We start from the raw sequence: 19,296 nt of genomic DNA, 5'->3' as shown, positions 1-19,296 counted from the left end.
ATGTGATAATTGTGGGGCAGTCTTGAAACGTCTGTCACAGATTTGGCTTGAGATGGTAACCGATGGTGATTTAAGAAACTGAGACGGTAAATTAGGAGCTCTTTCTTTATGGAGCTGTCTTGATGATCACCAGACCCATTGTATTTCAATTGTCAGATCATTGCGACTAAGAGAGACCCAATATCAACCCCATCACGTTACACATGTGGCTTGGGATATAGTAGCCTATAGGCTAAACCAATAAACCACATTTGTTACAAATTAAACTGTAATTTTGAACAAATAACTTATTTTCGAAATTAAGACTGGTAGAATAGCTTTCAAGGAAAGCAAGTGGTAGCCTATTGCCACTAGGTGAGACTATTGACCACCAGATGGCATGCCAGGAGTAGCCTATCGTCCATCAAAGTTGGCAGACAGACAGAGAGGCAGACAGACAGAGAGGCAAGGCAGGCAGGGTGGGAGAACCGACCAACCCAGCGCTCACAAGCGACAGCACCACGGCAGAGTGAAAACGAGGCGGGGGATTGGGAACACTGAATACAGAGCTTAGCGTACTCGAGTCGCGTACTGGAGCAGCTAAGATCACTGATATATCTGGAGGAAAAGTTCCGCACAAAACAAACCGCCGTTGGCCAGCTTATTCTTTGAAGAGAAAGAAGATACCGCTAAAAAGGTGTGTAGGCTTACGTTACATCATTCATCGCAAGACCACAGATAGTTATTGGTTACTTCCAGAGTTACCTTGTTGTAATGCATAGTTGCAAAAACGACTGGCTACTTTTGTTTCTTCGACCTCGAGTTCCTTCCCAGAGGGGTGCATTAGAACCTACTGTTGTGGTGTAGTAACGTAACTATATTTATAAACGTGAGCTCTGTTTTGATATTTAGGCTACAACGCTGGGTGATATTGGGGTGCCAATATTGTTTTGGTTGTATGTACGTGGTTTTTCACGTGGAACACTGCCTACATTTTTGTTCAACGCATTGCTTTCTTAGCATAGGTAGCCTACAATTGGTAAACAGATTATTCCCAACAGGTCTAATAGTTTGATATGAATCACATCTGTGTCAAATGTTTCTTAAAGGGATATTTTTTTTCCTCAGTTTTGTCTGCACCAGAACTAACGTTAGTGGCTATTAGTGGCACTAGCCAGACTTTCCTGGTTTGGGAATGAGGGTTTCTGTCTCGTCGGGGTCTTTTGTTGAAATTGAATATGGATTAAACTCCTTTTGTTGTATTTGAATGGTGCTTTTCCATCTAGACTTACCACCACACCAGCGTGTCGCCAGTGTTTTATGTTAATGTTAGCTCTAGTGTTATTGTGTTTCCACCGGGGAGTTATGGAATAAAAGACTGGCTAGCAGAATCAACAACCTCCATCATTCAAGACTTGCTTTGTGAAATGGTGTTAAAGTTAGCCATTGTTATTTAAATGAAAGCTGAAAGGTACCCAAGACCTTGCCTTGGCTCCAAGTCAGAGCAGGTCTGCTGGAGCCTAGTTACATGATTTTTGGTGTCCATTACTGGGCGTTACAGGAAAGCCCCATAGAAACCACCGCCATAGATCTATAAACTAACCATTTTTTTCTTGGCGATACTTTCTTCGTTTCTGATTCGGTTAAATGTCCGTTTCCAGTTGCAGGTGGTTCTACAACAAAAAAAAACTCAGATATTAAATCCATGTTTTTGCTTTGCCAAGTTGTTGAATGCAATGCTTCTTTGCACCATTACTTATCCCTATCCACACACCAATTTACAACTACAATTGGGAAAACATTTGAACAGCAGTAGGCCTATATGCACATGTTGTTGGCTACCGCACAGCCTTGGTGACATCTGTTATTCTGTTTCCAATAGAACCACTGGGACAAAGGCATGTAGAATCTCAGTGTTGTGGTGCTTGCGTGGCCAGCGATGCGTAGATGTGTGAAAATGAAAGCATAGTTAATGTTCCTTACATAATGATAATCCATCCATCATCCTCAGACCGTAGGAGAGGTCCCCCGGTTTGTCCGATTAGTTTCTTTCTAATAATAGGACATATTGTTCTACATGATAATTTCCAACGATCCATTTAGTGTGTGGCTGTGGATGGAGAGATCGTCACAATAAGCTGATGCTTAAGATCAGGGGTGTCAAACAGATTTTGCCCCTCGGGCCGCATTCAGTCTTCAATGAGTTCCGGGGGGTTGCACTGTTCACGGGTTATATTTCATCCCCTTCAAAAAAAAAATAGTCTTCTAGCCATCGTTTTTCGAATTTTTGATGTTCCCCGACTGTCTAGCGTTCATTTCGGTGATTATTCGAGAGCTCTGGACACAGTCAAGAAACTGTATGAATGTATGCCCCATGGGCCATATGTTTGACACCCCACTTTAGATCTTATCATGGGGCGCTTATAGATCTTATTGGTGCATAGCCTACAGATGAACTGAACATCAAGATAAGCATGAATAATACCCTATTATGTGCGGTATAAAAGAGGGTAATCAACAAGTCGCCTAGTATTTTGGAGCTCATTCAATAGGGTGAAACCTCCCAAAGGTGAGCCATTGCCATTTTGAAAGGTATTTTTTTTACTTGTCTGCCGTTTTGATTTTAATCAATAACAGAGCCACTAGTTGGCTTATATTGCTTAAGGACTGACTGTAATTTGTTCTTCTTAGAGCAGAGAATTTATCTGAGATGGATTGCAATTCCCTGTTTCCTGTTTCACAGCCTGCCACAGAAATTAATGACACATCTGTCGGAGTTTGTGTCCCAAATAGCACCCTATTCCCTATATTCTGCACTACTTTTGACCAGGGCCCATAGGGGAAATAGGGTTCTATTTGGCAAATAGCACCCTATTCCCTATATTCTGCACTACTTTTGACCAGGGCCCATAGGGGAAATAGGGTTCTATTTGGGATGCAGACAGAGAGAGGGGAGTCGGTCTTCAAAAACACTGTTACTCAAGCTGTCAGTTTCATTGTTTCCCAGAAGTCAGCCGTATTTACAGTTAGCTGTAGTTTAGAATGGGTTGATTTAAGGGTCGGAAGTAATGCCTTCGGCTCCATCACCAGTTTTCTTATCTGGGTTTTGAGGTTTGTTGTGGGTTTGATTGACACCTCTTCCATAAAAGCCATCCATTGGTTCAATTGTGTTGCCATGGAAATCTCAGACCAGGAATATTACGGAGAGCAACTTTTTGTTAGAACTGTAGATTAGTTATAAACATAATAATCATAGTCATGCGGTCTTTAGATATAATGACACTGCCTCCTTGGGGAAAAGGAGCCTAATGTATAACTCATACAAACATAATGCCTTGTCCCATTCTCTCTCTACTCTAGCCAACACTTACTGTATATCACTAATGTATATCATGCAATATATTTACAAGGAACAATATACCGTTTGGTTACAATGTGTACAGTATGAAATGAGGCTACAGAGTGCCCAAACAAAGTGAATCATCCATCTTAGGAGGTGGTGGCATGATGAAAAGGTATGTGAGCCTGTTAGGGAGTGATTGCTGTGGGTATGCAGCACCACTCGTGTTGCTGTTATCGGTATTAATGGCAGTCGCCAGTCTCCAGTCCCTCTTTACACCATGTGTGTGTCAGTGAGTAAGTCAGTCTCCCCTCTTCACACCCATAGATATGCTGGGTAGTGTAAGCTGAAGAGGGAGAGCTCTGGTTCCTGTGTGTGACACGAGAGGACGTGTGACAGAAGTACACATACGGCCTCCACATGCTTCCTAAGCGGAACAGTTCGGAAAGAGTGTGTGCGTATATTGACATTTTGTGACGTTTTGGACTTCGGGCACACAATTGTTTTCTCGGGGCCAGCCGATGTTCGGGAGCCAAAGTCTACACCCCTTCTTCCACGATAGGTCAACTGTAGGGATTCTTCAATAAAGTATTTTTGTTGTCATTCAACGAGCGCTTGTTTTCATGCACATTTTTTTCTTTGAGAAATAGTGCACCAAGCATGTTAGTTAGATGTAAAATTGCGCGACGAAGATATCCTCTGCAAAATTCTCAAAATGATTCCGGGATGCTGGCCTTCATAGCAGACTTCCTGTGTCTGTGTTCTTTTGCCCATCTTAATCTTTTATCTTTATTGGCCAGTCTGAGATATGGCTTTTTCTTTGCAACTCTGCCTAGAAGGCCAGCATCCCGGAGTCGCCTCTTCACTGTTGACATTGATACTGGTGTTTTGCGCGTACTATTTAATGAAGCTGCCAGTTGAGGACTTGTGAGGTGTCTGTTTCTCAAACTAGACCCTCTAATGTACTTGTCCTCTTGCTCAGTTGTGCACCGGGGCCTCCCACTCCTATTTTTATTCTGGTTAGAGCCAGTATGCGCTGTTCTGTGAAGGGACTAGTACACAGCATTGTACCAGATCTTCAGTTTCTTGGCAATTTCTCACATGTAATAGCCTTCATTTCTCAGAACAAGAATACACTGACGAGATTCAGAAGAAAGTTCTTTGTTTCTGGCCATTTTGAGCCTGTAATCGAACCCACAAATGCTGATGCTTCAGATACTCAACTAGTCTAAAGAAGGACCGTTTTATTGCTTCTTTAATTAGGACAACAGTTTTCAGCTGTGCTAACGTAATTGCAAAATGATTTTATAATTATCAATTAGCCTTTTAAAATGATGAACTTGGATTAGCTAACACAACGTGACATTGGAACACAGGAGTGATGGTTGCTGATAATGGGCCTCTGTACGCCTATGTAGATATTCCATACAAAATCAGCCGTTTCCAGCTACAATATTCATTTACAACATTAACAATATTTATACTGTATTTCTGATCAATTTGATGTGATTTTAATGTGCAAAAAATGTGCTTTTCTTTAAAAAACAAGGACATTTCGAAGTGACGCCAAACTTTTGAACGTTAGTGTATATACACTGTATATACAGTTGAAGTCGGAGGGTTACATACACTTAGGTTGGCATCATTAAAACATTTTTCAACCACTCCACAAATTTCTTGTTAACAAACTATAGTTTTGATAAGTCGGTTAGGACATCTACTCTGTGCATGACAAAAGTCATTTTTCCAACAATTGTTTACAGACAGATTATTTCACTTATAATTCACTGTATCACAATTCCAGTGGGCCAGAAGTTTACATACACTAAGTTGACTGTGCCTTTAAACAGCTTGGAAAATTCCAGAAAATGATGTCATGGCTTTAGAAGCTTCTGATAGTCTAATTGACATAATTTGAGTCAATTGGAGGTGTACCTGTGGTTGTATTTCAAGGCCTACCTTTAAACTCAGTGCCTCTTTGCTTGACCTCATGGGAAAATGAAAATAAATCAGCCAAGACCTCTGAAAAACAATTGTAGACCTCCACAAGTCTGGTTCATCCTTGGGAGCAATTTCCAAACTCCTGAAGGTACCACATTCATCTGTACAAACAACAGTACGCAAGTATTAACACCATGGGACCACGAAGCCATCATACCGCTCAGGAAGGAGATTCTGTCTTCAAGAGATGAATATACTTTGGTGCGAAAAGTGTAAATCAATCCTAGAACAACAGCAGAGGACCTTGTGAAGATGCTGGAAGAAACAGGTACAAACATATCTATATCCACAGTAAAATGAGTCCTATATCAACATAACCTGAAAGGCCGCTCAGCAAGTAAGAAGCAACTGCTCCAAAACCGCAATAAAAAAAGACTACGGTTTGCAACTGCACATGGGGAGAAAAATAGTACTTTTTCAAGAAATGTCCTCTAGTCTGATGAAACAAAAATAGAACTGTTTGGCCATAGTGACCATCGTTTGGAGGAAAAAGGAGGAGGCTTGCAAGCCGAAGAACACCATCCCAACGGTGAAGCACGGGGGTAGCAGCATCATGTTGTGGGGGTGCTTTGCTGCAGGAGGGACGGGTGCACTTCACAAAATAGATGGCATCATGAGCCAGGAAAATTATGTGGATATATTGAAGCAACGTCTCAAGACGTCAGTCAGGAAGTTAAAGCTTGGTTGCTAATGGATTTTCCAAATGGACAATGACCTCAAGCATACTTCCAGAAGTTGTGTCAAGGTATTGGAGTGGCCATCACAAAGCCCTGACCTCAATCCTATAGAACATTTGTGGACAGAACTGAAAAAGCGTGTGCGAGCAAGGAGGCCTACAAACCTGACTCAGTTACACCAGCTCTGTCAGGAGGAACGTGCCAAAATTCAACCAACTTATTGTGGGAAGCTTGTGGAAGGCTACCCAAAACGTTTGACCCAAGTTAAACAATTTAATCACTATGACATTCAATTAGTATTTGGTAGATGTAAACTGCTGACCCACTGGGAATGTGACGAAGAAATAAAACTTGAAATAAATAATTCCCTCTACTATTATTCTGACATTTCACATTCTTAAAATAAAGTGATGATCCTAACTGACCTAAGACAGGGAATTTTTACTAGGACTAAATGTCAGGAATTGTGAGAAACTGAGATTTAAATCTATTTGGCTAAGGTGTATGTAAACTTCCGACTTCAACTGTTCATGGCCATTAAGGCCAGATCATTCTTCAAGATGTTCAAACATTCATAGATGACCAGCAGGGTCAAATAATAATCACAGTGGTTGTTGAGGGTGCAAAAGGTCAGCACCTCAGGAGTAAATGTCAGTTGGCTTTTCATAGCCGAGCATTCAGAGGTCATAACAGCAGGTGCGGTAGAGAGAGGGAGGGGCTGGAAAACAGCAGGTCCGGGACAATGTATCACGTCTGGGGAATAGTTCAGGGCTCCATAGCCGCAGCCTGTTGCTCAGGTGGCTGAGGTCCTGTGCGTAGTTATATGGATGGTTACACTTTGAAATCAATGGTTCTTGTTTGGCATGCATTTTAAAGTGAGAAAATACTTCTGGTAAGTATTTCCGTTAACGTGGAATTGCTCTGTAGTAGACCATCCTGATCGGTGTACAGTCGCCGCTCTGTGATAGTCTATTCTCTGTCACTCACACTCACTCCCAGACCACTGTAACTACCAGATATCTATTCTTGGTGGGAGGCGGTTGTGTGTGTCCTCTGCCACCGTGGCTAAATGTGTGCGTTCATATCCCTTTACATACGAGGGACCATCCTCTATATAGATACAGCATAGACTCACGCCTCAGAAAAGCACCTGCTTTTTCCTGCCTCTTCGTGGATGTCAGACAGACTGCAGTGGATGCTATTTAAAGGAGCATAAAGATTATCTGACACGAGGGAGTTATGGATGGAAGCTACTCTGGCAGGGGAGCCCCTGAACCTTGCCTTGATGTTGATGGGTATTTCTAGGTGATATGTCAGGGGATTTTCAATGTCAGATACTGTAGATCACTGACAGTGCTTCCAAACCAGAGGAAGACCCAGTTCCCAGTCAAGAAAACAAGGAGAGGAGGGTCTTGGCTGTCATTAGATGCAGTAAAATGTGAATGAAGTAAGGGATTTTGTGGTGCCAGTAGGCTACTGTTTTTGCTTTATTTATAGTAGACCTATATTAGTAATACTATATGCAACTCTGGCCATTTTAGGCTTTATTTAGGACAGTGTTTCTCTCTGCCATTGTCATCTGATCACAAGAAGGCTCTGTGTGTGTGGGTTCAGGTGATTGGGGTCAGGCTGGCCTCACCTGTGTTCCTTTGAGGTTAGTTGAGGTTTCCGCTGTGGATTTCCTATCCAGTCATATCTGTAGCCGAAGCCATCTCTTTCTGTTTCTGATCCTGGGGGTTTAAAGCTGGTTTTGAAAATGAGTGAATTAGCACCTGTATGATCTTCACTTACTGATAATAGCTTGTGACATCATGCCAGTGTTGTCTGAGAGAGACTTGTGGGAGGAAGTCCGTAATAAAGTAGGATTTAAAGGCGAGTGTTGTTGTGGTGAGTAGTAGTGTCTGTTTGTGTTGGATTACATTAAAGTTTTAATCCCATTCAGACACAGGGCTGTAAAAGTACCGTCTTTATGCAGGGTCAGGGTGGTCGGTAGGGGTTAGAAATGAAGTCCTTAGCCTGTGATGAAAGAAGGTACCAACCTTGGAGAACTATAATAGTCTTTGGCAGGATCAAGTTTTAACTTGATTTGTCCCAGAGGTCAATTGGCTTTGGTTTAGCATAAAACCGCTAAATAATGCAGTCAAAAATGAAACCTGAACTGAAACCTTCCTATTTTCTTCTCCCTGCAGTCTAGCTGATCCCCAGTGAGAGATGTGGATCCCCCCAGCCCTCCAATGCTGAGCACCAATAGAGGTCAAAGGTCGACACGGTTAGAAGGGGTCAACACCGTCATGGCTGACAGAGATGGGCATGGCGGCGGGGTGGATGTGCCCACCATCGCCCCAGGCCAGGTGTACGTGGAGGTGGAGTACGACTATGAGTACACGGCCAAGGACAAGCTGATCTCCATCAGGCAGGGGGAGTGCTACATGCTGGTCAGGAAGACCAACGAGGACTGGTGGCAGGTGAGGAAGGAGGAGGGGATGAAAGCCTTCTATGTTCCAGCACAGTACGTCAGGGAAGTGCGCCGGGCGCTCATGCCCCCTCAGAAGCCTCTCGTGTCGTGCGGGATTGGTGGGGTGAGTGGGGCGTTCCGTGTGAAGCCTACAGTTCTGGATATATGCAGAGCGTCCAATGAGAACCTCAACAACAGGCCGCCTCAGGAGATGTCTAGTTTTGGGCGTCCGTCGCCCTCCTCCACGCCGTCGCCCTTTCCGGTGCACGTCACCCCGCCCACTCTGCCCAAGGACGCCAACCAGAACCCGGGCAGCCCGCGGCACAGCAAGCCCCCTGGTGTAGCCGAGCTGGTGCTCCTACACAACAACAATAACCATCACCACAGCAACAACTCCACGTTACCACGGATGCGGGCGGACTCTCCGCCCCCCAGGGCCCCTTACAACGACCATAAACGCCACCAGGGAAGTGATGATAGAGAACAGACCCCCTCCTCTTCTGGCGACTCCCCGGGGGAGGGGTCGGAGACGCTCCGGAACGACTCGGAGTCTGGAGACGACCTAAGTAGCAGCTCTGCTGAACACATGCAGGTAGGAGACAGTATGATGAACATGCTGTTGTTAAATGGGAACTGACACACCCATGATTATTACAGCCCTTTCTCTATCCAGCATCCTCTTTTCTCCCTTGCTCTCTTTTTCATCCATGTCCCTGGCTAGCTTGAAGACATTAGCTGATAAGTGTCCTCCTTCCCATCTCTCCCCCCTGTCAGATTAGATTTTGGTTGATTGCGGGTCTCTCCTCCACTGTGTCCTGCGGAGCTGCCTTCGTTCACCAGCCCCCATGGACAATGCTGTTTTATTCCACCCCATTGCCTTGAATACTCTTGGCCTCATTTGCCAGCTCTGACAAGAGCAGCAACAGTTGCTGCAGGTGCCTATTAATAAAGGTGGGGGGGGGTAGATGCTCCTCGTGTTCGCGTTGGGCAATTTAAAGACTAAATAGGGTGTTCATAGCACCACTGTTAAATCTGAAGGTCCTGTAATTGAGTGCGGTTGTCGGACCTACACGGGACATACACTGGAGTGATGTGCTGATCCATGAAGCAGGTGTCTGGTTTTGGATGTAGTTGCCGATGAGGTCAGTTTTGAGGGGTCAACTTCAACAGTGGAATATAGCGCTGATGAGTTTGGAGCCTAAACTTTCCTTTGTACCAACAGGTCTCTCTCTCTCAGCAAGCGGGTAGAATGGCTCTGGGAGCCTCCAAGTCTAGAGCAGAGAGCCATGGGAGTCTCATTTGAGTGTCCACTTCAGCAACAGCATGTGTGTAACTCGCAGACCTCACCAAGGTTGATCATGTAGGTCTCCTCCTCCCACCTCCCATTATGACTCATTATCATCATCAGGAGAGGCCCGGATCATTCGGTCTGTCTCTGTCTGAGGTGTAAATGAATGAACCTGTGAATAAAATGACAAGAGGAGTCCCTCCTGTGAAGGAGGTGGTGGTCTACAGAAGGAGCAGATGGATTTGGGAGCATTGTTTTTAGGTTCTTTCTAAATTCAGGCTGTGGGTAGATTATGTGAAGGTTCTTTGTCGAGAAGGAGGCAGAAGGCGGCTGAGGAACAAAGAGAGGGTCTGGGCTTGAATAGAAACTAGGTCATATCAGCTGAGGATCAGTCTTCTCGGCTCTGTCGCCCCACTGTGTGTGTGTGTGTGTGTGTGCGCAAAGAGTGAAAGCCATGTGCTAGGGGTTAGAGGAGAGAGAGAGAATGGAACCAATGGTCTGCAGACCATGACAAGATTTGAATGTTTTTTGTTGTAAAACAATGATGAAATCCCAACCAGCTGCATGCAAAATGATGTCTAATTCACCAGAATTAATTTCATGCTTGTCAAACTGGTGACCATAATCATACACATTTGCCCCGGTCATTTACATGTTACTTGTGCATCAAGGGGTTTTTGTCATAATTATTTCGACAGATTGTAGTGGGTAGTTGCAACTGAGCGTATGCCTAGCCCACGGCAAATTGGCTCTGCCAGTGAACCGCGGAGCTCACTCACTGTCTGGTCAGGTGAAACCTGCTCCATGTCATTTCGTGGCCAGTTGCCATGCAGGTGATTGGCCCTGCAGTGCAACCAACCAACACTTTCAATTCCTGTGTCATTGCACGGTTACAGCAGAAAAGTGTGTATGTGAAGCAAAGCGCTTTGAGCTGCATTTACACGAAGCCTCTTTTCCTCTTTTCCCCTTTTTCTATCATCCCCTCCTTCCCTCTCCTCCCTTGCCTGTATCCCCTCCTTCCCTCTCCTCCCCTGCCTGTATCCCCTCCTTCCCTCTCCTCCCCTGCCTGTATCCCCTCCTTCCCTCTCCTCCCCCTGCCCGTATCCCCTCCTCCCCTCTCCTCCCTTGCCCTTATCCCCTCCTTCCCTCTCTTCCCTTGCCTGTATCCCCTCCTTCCCTCTCTTCCCTTGCCTGTATCCCCTCCTCCCCTCTCTTCCCTTGCCTGTATCCCCTCCTTCCCTCTCTTCCCTTGCCTGTATCCCCTCCTTCCCTCTCTTCCCTTGCCTGTATCCCCTCCTTCCCTATCTTCCCTTCGCCTGTATCCCCTCCTCCCCTCTCCTCCCTTCGCCTGTATCCCCTCCTCCCCTCTCCTCCCTTGCCTGTATCCCCTCCTCCCCTCTCCTCCCTTGCCTGTATCCCCCTCCCCTCTCTCCTCCCCCCTCTCTCCTCCCTGGCCTTTATCCCCTCCTCTCCTCCCTTGCCTGTATCCCCTCCTCCCCTCTCCTCCCTTGCCTGCAATCCCCTCCCTTGCCTGTATCCCTTGCCTGTATCCCCTCCTCCCCCTCTCCTCCCTGGCCTGTATCCCCTCCTCCCCTCTCCTCCCTGGCCTGCATCCCCTCCCTTGCCTGTATCCCCTCCTCCCCTCTCCTCCCTGGCCTGTATCCCCTCCTCCCCTCTCCTCCCTGGCCTTTATCCCCTCCTCCCCTCTCCTCCCTGGCCTTTATCCCCTCCTCCCCTCTCCTCCCTTGCCTGCATCCCCTCCCTTGCCTGTATCCCTTGCCTGTATCCCCTCCTCCCCTCTCCTCCCTGGCCTGTATCCCCTCCTTCCCTCTACCCCCTTGCCTTTATCCTTCTCCCTCCATAGGATAGAGAATCAGGGAATGTTTGTGAGGATTTGTCAGTGACGAGCTAGCCTGAGCCAGTGCCAGCTCGTCTCCCTAGCCTAAATTGATTTGATCATCAGATCAGTGAAGGATAGTAAACCTCTGTGTGTTACCATATTCTCCCTACCCTAATTCCCTTCTCTGTAGGGCTCTGTTAGGCCAGTAGTAGCTATAGGATCAGGTGGCCCACATTTCTCTGGTTGATTCACAGCTTTGGTCCGATGGGTTCATTGGCAATGTCACCCCTGAGTCCCATTTAGATTCCGCCGACAACCCCCCCCCCCGCCCCTCCCCCATCCCTTCCTTGCTCTTCTAAAAGCACAGCTCCTATGCTCTTAAAGGATTGTCAAAATAAACCTCTTTCCTTACTGCTCAAGACCCTGACTGGCATCTGTATGGAGTGGTATTTCAGTTCTTTAAAGGACATGATGTGGGCCACCCTGTACTGTGGCCAAGCTGTACCATTTTTAAAGCTTGTTATTTTTCACTTGTCCATACTAGGTTATTTTTGTAGCACATTGTGTGTCATGTGTATCATATACGAGACCCAATAAACATCATATCTCACTATCTGTAGACAGCTTAGTGGTTAAGAGCGTTGGGCCAGTAACGAAAGATTGCTTGTTCAAATTCCCGAGCCGGCAAGGTGGAAAAACTGCCTTTCTGCCCTTGAGTAAGGCAGTTGGTTCAGAGGGGTTGAGTTAAATGTTAAATTAGGTTGAACGCATTTAGTTGTGCAACTGACTAGATATCTCCTTTCTGTTCTCTCTGGGTCTGTGAGGATAGTCATTCTCTCTCTTCCTTCCCCTCCCCCCAATGTGTCATTGAGTAGAGAGAGAATGATGCAGGCATTGCTTCATGGCACTGTTGTTTGTCTGTGGCTTTCCCTTCTGGTGCCAGCCAGGCAGTGGAACTTGTTGGCTGCTTGCCTTGCTCTGCCTGAGACAACCCCCACGCTTTTCTGCCCATCAGACAAAACAATCTCTGAGAGGTGTGAGCGTATGTACGATGGCGAGATGTGACCCCTATCTTACTCTGTAACCCTGCATCCTTGATTTTGACTATTCTGCAAGATGCTCTTTGGTTCCCGAATTCACAATTGTATAAATCTAATTATAACAACGCATAACTCTGCGATGCTTTAGGCTAGAAACAAGTGGTCAAATGCCAGAGGAAGACTTGACTCTGCACATGGGGATATCTTTGACCTTCTAATGTCGAGGAGTCTTAAATTAAATATATGTTTATTCTTTATTTTACTTACTGTAATAAAAAAAAGGGGTGGGTGTGAATGGGAAAAGGGGGGCCCTGGGAATTGTTTTTGGGGGACCGCTGCTCTAATATAGAAGCCATACCCCTGCCATGTGCACCACCATGTGTAGCTAATGCAGGGATAGTAAAGGGACCCTATTGAGAAGCATGTCTATTATCCCTGAAAATAATCGCATGTCTTTATGTCAGCAACTCCCAATGGAAGGGGCACCACACCACTTTGTTGTCTACCGTATATCCTCGACTTCCAGGCTTTGCTCAGCAACACAAATGGCGTATATGACAGTACTTGAATGAAACTGTATGCAGGAGTAAATCTGTGGAAAAGGAACAACTGGTCTGAGCTGTCCCAAGGTCAGATCTATGAATTTCCATCTGCCTTTACGTATGCTGTGTTAATCTGCTAGCGGCACTCTCATCTGATCTGGGTGCATCCCAAGTGGCACACTATTCCCAGGGATCCCAGGGATGCACCCAGATCAGATCAGATGAACACAACATACACTGGGTGCACTGCGTTTGACCAGAACACTGGTCACTACATAGGGAATGGGGTGCATTTCTGAGACCGATGGCCAGACAGACATGGTTGTTTCAAGTAATCAATATAGGTAGTACTATAAAAAAAACGTAATGTAGAACAAAAACACACAAATTAGAAAAAAGAACACGAGATCGTAAGTTAGCTTAATACAGTGCGTTTGGAAAGTATTCAGACCCCTCAACATTTCCCACATTTTGTTATGTTACAGCTTATTCTAAAATGTATTAAATATTTTTTCCCCCTCATCAATCTACACACAATACCCCATAATGACATAGCGAAAACAGTATTTTATACATTTTTGTAAATGTATTGCAATAAAAACTGAAATACCTTTATTTACATAAGTATTCAGTCCTTTTGTTATGACACTTGAAATTCCGGTGCATCCGGTTTCCATTGACCATCCTTGAGAGAATGCCAAGAGTGTGCAATGCCGTCAAGGCAAAGGGTGGCTACTTTGAAGAATCTGAAATATAAAATATATTTTTGATTTAACACTTTTTTTTTGTCGGTTACTACATGATTCCATATGTGTTATTTCATAGTTTTGATGTCTTCACTATTAATCTACAATGTAGAAAATAGTAAAAAGAAAGAAAAACCCTTGAATGAGTAGGTGTATCCAAACTTTTGACTGGTACTGTATATATCATTCTTTTTTGAGGGGATACACGAAACAATTTAGGCAACTGGGATCTTGGTCCAGGAGGGTTGAATGTCTCTGCTGTAACCGAGAAGCTTGATGTTGACATCTAGCCACTTAGCTGGCAAGTTAGCAAACCAAATGCATAGCTGGAGCCCTGAGCTGGATATAATTTATTGGACACATCATAGATTTCTTAGTTCTACTTAACTTCTAGTTATAAGTAGTGGCGTAGCACTCACCCCGGCAGGCCCAACAAGGTATTGAAAATAATTTTGAAATATCCCGGTAAACGCTGTATCGCCCAAGCCTAGTGGTCTGGGATGATGGAGTTCTGTGCCATAACCAGGCTTTCAAAGCATTTCATGATTACAGATGTGAGTCCTACAGGGTGGTAGTCATTTGGCCTTTGACTTCTTGTGAACAGGTATGATGGAGGTCAGCTTGAGACATGTGGGGATTACAGACTGGGAGAGAAAATGACCGTGAATATGCCTGCCAGCTGTTCTGCGCATTCTCTGAGAACTCGCCCTTGAATACCGTCTGGCCCTGTGGCCTTGCGAGTGTTGACCTGATTAAAAACCTTACTCACGTCAACCTCGGGGAGCGAGATCACCCAGTCCCCTGGGTCGGCGGGAGTCCTCATGCATGGCTCTGTTGTTTTTGTCGAACTGTGCATAAAATGCATTGAGTTCGTCTGGTAGAGGTCGTAGTGGGACTTCTTGTACTTGTTTGTATCCTCAGCCGTGGCATCGGGGTTGGCTGTGATAGCCCTGTGTGCTGTAGCCCTGTCCTCTAGTTTAGTGCCAACATTGGTGTTAATCCAGGGCTTTTGATTGGGGAAGCGGCAAACCTTCACTAATGACGCCGGTGACGGAGGTGGTTAGCTCGCCGACGCTATCGACGGAGTCCCAGAACACATTCCAGTCGGCTCTAGCAAAGCAGTCCTGTGGCATAGCCTACGGAGGACGCTAGAACTAGCACACCATTTGCTGTACCACTCTCTCGATTTACCTGAATTCAATGTCCTGTCTGCTCGGTGAATGGAGACTCCATCGGGTTAGATAGCCATGTGGAGTATCTTGTCCGAAAGCCATGTTCCAGAAAGGCAGGGAATATTGAGATTACGAGAGTCCCATTTGATAGCAATTATCAAGTGACTTTACCTTCAATAAACAAACATTGGCCAATAGAATGAAGGGAAGAGATGGCTGGTTTTCCCTTCGACATTAATCTTGCAAGGACTCCCCTTCTCCTGCCACTTTTTCGCTGGTGTTTCCTCTTGGGGACCCTGAAACTTCGGTAGGAATTAACTTTGGTCAACTTGGCATAACCGCTCATACAAAAGTGACTCACCTTTCAGCCAGGTAAATGTCTATGGCAACGAATCTTTCAGATCTAGCCTACTACGGGGCAGGTTAACTCCACTTACCCTGAATGAAATGACTCAGCCGTGGGTTGAGGAGCAATGAAATCACATTCCCTCCCTCTCGCAAAGGTTCCGTCATTATCCCCTTCATTTGAGGAAGACGACTGATTTCAGTATTTCATTGTATTAATCAAATCCAAATGTTGATGTTAAAATGTGTCACATTACACAGTTAGTAATGACAGAATGCATTTTAAACTTCACACAAAATGACACTTCTGTATGAATAATATCAACAGGAGAGAGAAAAAAGGTGCTTGTGCATTGATCAACACATCAAAGCACACCAAATATGGCACTAACGATAAGTAATAAAATAAAGGTGGCACTTCTCAAAGCCTATTTCACGTCATAGCCTGCTTTCATTATGATTTTAAATCGAATTGTATTGGTCATGTCCACATATTTTGCCGACGTTATCGTATTAGCGAAATGCATATGTTTCTAGCTCCAACAGTGCAGTAATACCTAACTATACAAAACAATACACACAAATCCCCCCCAAAAAAGGAATTAAGAAATATACACATTTGCAAATGAGCAATGTCACCCGAGTCCGGAATATAAATATATATGTATATGATGATGTGAACAGACATTATGGACAGTGTAGAAAAGGTGTGTACAGTAGTAGTTATATAGGATGAGCCTTTACTAGAATACAGTATATACACTGAGTTTACAAAATATTAGGAACACCTTCCTAATATTGAGTTGCACCCCCATTTGCCCTCAGAATGGACTACAAGGTGTCAAAAGTGTTCCACAGGGATGCCGGCCCATGTCGACTTCAATGCTTCCAACAGTTAAGTCAAGTTGGCTGGATGTCCTTTGGGTGGTAGACCATTCTTGATACACACGGGAAACTGTTGAGTGTGTGAAACCCAGCAGCGTTGCAGTTCTTGACACACTCAAACTGGTGCGCCTGGAGCCTACTACCATACCCCGTTCAACGGCACGTAAATCTTTTGTCTTGCCCATTCACCCTCTGAATGGCACACATACACAATCCATGTCTCAATTGTCTCGAGGCTTAAAAATCCTCCCTGTCATCTACACTGATTTGAAATGGATTTAACAGGTGATATCAATAAGGGATCATAGACTGACCAGGTGAATCCAGGGGAAAGATATGTCATGGAAAGAGCAGTTTTTCCAAATGTTTTGTACACTCGGTGTACATATGATCTGGGTAAAACACTATATAGGGCAGGAGTTTCGAAGATGCAGGGTTGAGTACCGGATGGTAGCTGGCTAGTAACTGTGATAAAGTTCTTAGCAGGTTACAGGGCTTAAGCTAGTTAGTGGTGACTATTTAACAGTCTGATGGCCTGGAAGAAGCTGTTTTTCAGTCTCTCGGTCCCTACTTTGATGCACCTGTACTGACCTCGCCTTCTGGATGATAGCGCGGTGAACAGGCCATGGATCGAGTAGCTGAGGTCCTTGATGATTTTCTTGGCCTTCTTGTGACATCGGGTGGTGTAGGTGTCCTGGAGGGCAGGTAGTTTGCCCCCGGTGATGCGTTATGCAGACCTCACTACCCTCTGGAGAGCCTTACGCTTGTGGGAAAGTGGCTGTTGAATTCCAGTTTATCTTAACACATGAGATGGTTGTTTTCCTGTTAGTGGGATTAGTGGGTCTCTGAACTAGATGTGAACCAATGACTTACTTTACCGTCTGTCCATGAATGACTGGAAAGAGAAACATTACAACAATGTCATGTCATTAAAGATGCAGAAGAAGCATCTTGTGAGGGGATGGAAGTCTGCTAGCTAGTTTTGTGCTGTCTGTCTCTCTGTCTCCTCTCTTTTTTTCACGTGACTTATTTGGGCTTACACATTTATCTCAGTCTGTTAGGCACTTGTTTACAAACTTGTGCAAGGGGAGGCAGGGGAGCAAAGGTTGTGAATGTGTGACAGGTTACTGACTGACATAGCTCACAATGTTGTGTGTGGCTATGGGTGACAGACAGTTCTTCATATTTCACCTTTGAAAAATATAACCTCAAAAATATGAATTGCTGTTGTGATTTAAGTTTCTGGATACCAGGTTGATTGGTCTGTTTAAAATTTGCCCACTGTTCTGTTGTTTGAGCTGGGCTGCCTGACCTAGCTACTTCCCAGGCGCTGGCTGAAAAGGAGGCCCCTGCTTGTTTTCCAGTGCATACTTGTCATTCCTGCCCCCCCTCCACACACACACTTGTAACCTACTGTACAGACCTGGCTGTGGGTCTAGTGCACAGGTAATTCAATGAAGCTTCTCTTTTTCACTTTCTCTCTCTCTTCCCCTGCTTCTCTTTTTCACCTTCTTTGTCTCTCCCTCTGATTCTCTTTGTCTCTCCCTCTGGGTCTCTTTGTCGCTCCTCTCTCTGTAGTTCTCTCTCTTCTATTTCTCTCTTTCTCCATCTTTCAATATATATTTTTTAAATGTTCTTCCATCTCTTTCTCGTGATGATGATGAGTGCTGTTGATAGGTTGTCAGAGGTACTATATGTGAAGGACATGACGCTACTCATAGTAACTGAAAACACCTCCGGCTCCAGGCAGCCTTTACGGTAGGTAGCTAACCTGTTTGAACTTTACTTCATCCTCTCCCAGAGATTTGTGGTTCTGTGCTGAGACGACGGGATTAAAGTCTACAGCGTCCTGGGGAGGTTGAGCGTCTCCTCTCCTTTTGCGTGTGTGCGCCTCCTAGAAGTGGAGCTGATGTATAGATCTCCTGGTTAGCAGGAATCCTGTCTGTTTCATAACCTGGGATTTCTGGTAATCCTTCGATAAGGTAGAGGAAAGGTTGGAGAGGAGGAGAATCGCTCACTGTGGGACATTTATTCACCTTTGAACGATTGCAGCGATGAATCTCTTGTACTCATTCTCTCTCTCCGACACTCCCTCACTTTCTCTTATTCGGTTTTTCACTCCCCTGTCATCCACTCCCTCTGACTCCCTTTGCTCGCTCTCTGTCTCTCTGTCTGTATCTCTGTGTGTGTGGGGAGCTGTGCTGGACTGACTGGGACAGCATGTACCCAGAGGACAAGGTAAGCACCAGAAGGAATGAATGCGTGAATGAGAGTTATCCCTGATTTTTTTTTCTTTTCTTTTTTTTCTCTTTGAATGCTTTTCCTCACCTCTTTCCTTCCCGCCTTCCTCCCCACCTTGCCTTCCATCCCACCTTCCCTTCCTCTGCTTCAGCCACACACCTGATTAAACTAGCTGAGGCTAGTGTGTCAACTAGCTAGCGTTCCAAACTCAACGTACTGCCTTGCCTTGGTACCACTGCTGAAATCCTGCTTGCTACTAGCGTTGTTATTTTGGTTGTTGTGGTGTTAGGAAGACTAGAGTTTCCCTCATCTGTGCAGATTGACAGCCACCAGTGCCTTTTGAGTGTGTGTTTACTGTTTAGTGATGGTGTAAGAAACTAACCCGTGCTTTGGCGTCTGATCGGAGCAGAGGGTAGACTGTGTGTAACTGAACTGTGTTGAAGAGGATGCTTCAGACTCGTCTCTCAGGACCCTGTCATATAACCTAGACTGTGTCTGGAACCGTTTGAACAGCTGGTAGTAGATTCTCGGAGGCCCACCGTACTGGTTCAGTGGGACAGGATACAGGTTGATTCAAGATGCTGCCTGGAGGAGGCTCTACGTTTAGGGGATAGTGGTCCCAACAAATATGACACATGTCTGTTGCAATAGACAGTATAGCTGGTTCTATGTACAGTTGAAGTCGGAAGTTTACATTCACTTTAGCCAAATTCATTTAAACTCAGTTTTTCACAATTCCTGACAT

The 19,296-nt window shown here is 45.1% G+C and overlaps 1 protein-coding gene across 4 annotated transcripts in view; it reads left to right on the top strand.

Annotated features, from left to right (window-relative positions):
- Positions 1-440: 440 nt before the first annotated feature.
- Positions 441-19,296, top strand: part of LOC115105110 (rho GTPase-activating protein 12-like) — a 99,816-nt gene continuing 80,960 nt past the window's right edge. For 2 of the 4 annotated variants that reach the window (XM_029626743.2, XM_029626744.2), the window contains exons 1-2: positions 443-676; positions 8,187-9,044. In XM_029626743.2, coding sequence (XP_029482603.1) covers positions 8,232-9,044 — 813 coding nt within the window. In that variant the 5' untranslated portion in view covers positions 443-676; positions 8,187-8,231. Of the gene's footprint in view, positions 677-8,186; positions 9,045-19,296 lie in introns of all 4 variants that reach the window. The other 2 variants (XM_029626742.2, XM_065007133.1) reach the window with 2 other exon arrangements.

The sequence above is a fragment of the Oncorhynchus nerka genome, linkage group LG22 (assembly GCF_034236695.1).
Source record: "Oncorhynchus nerka isolate Pitt River linkage group LG22, Oner_Uvic_2.0, whole genome shotgun sequence".
Classification (NCBI taxonomy): domain Eukaryota; kingdom Metazoa; phylum Chordata; class Actinopteri; order Salmoniformes; family Salmonidae; genus Oncorhynchus; species Oncorhynchus nerka.
Note: the sequence above shows the minus strand (reverse complement) of the source record. Positions and strands in the feature narration are given on the sequence as shown.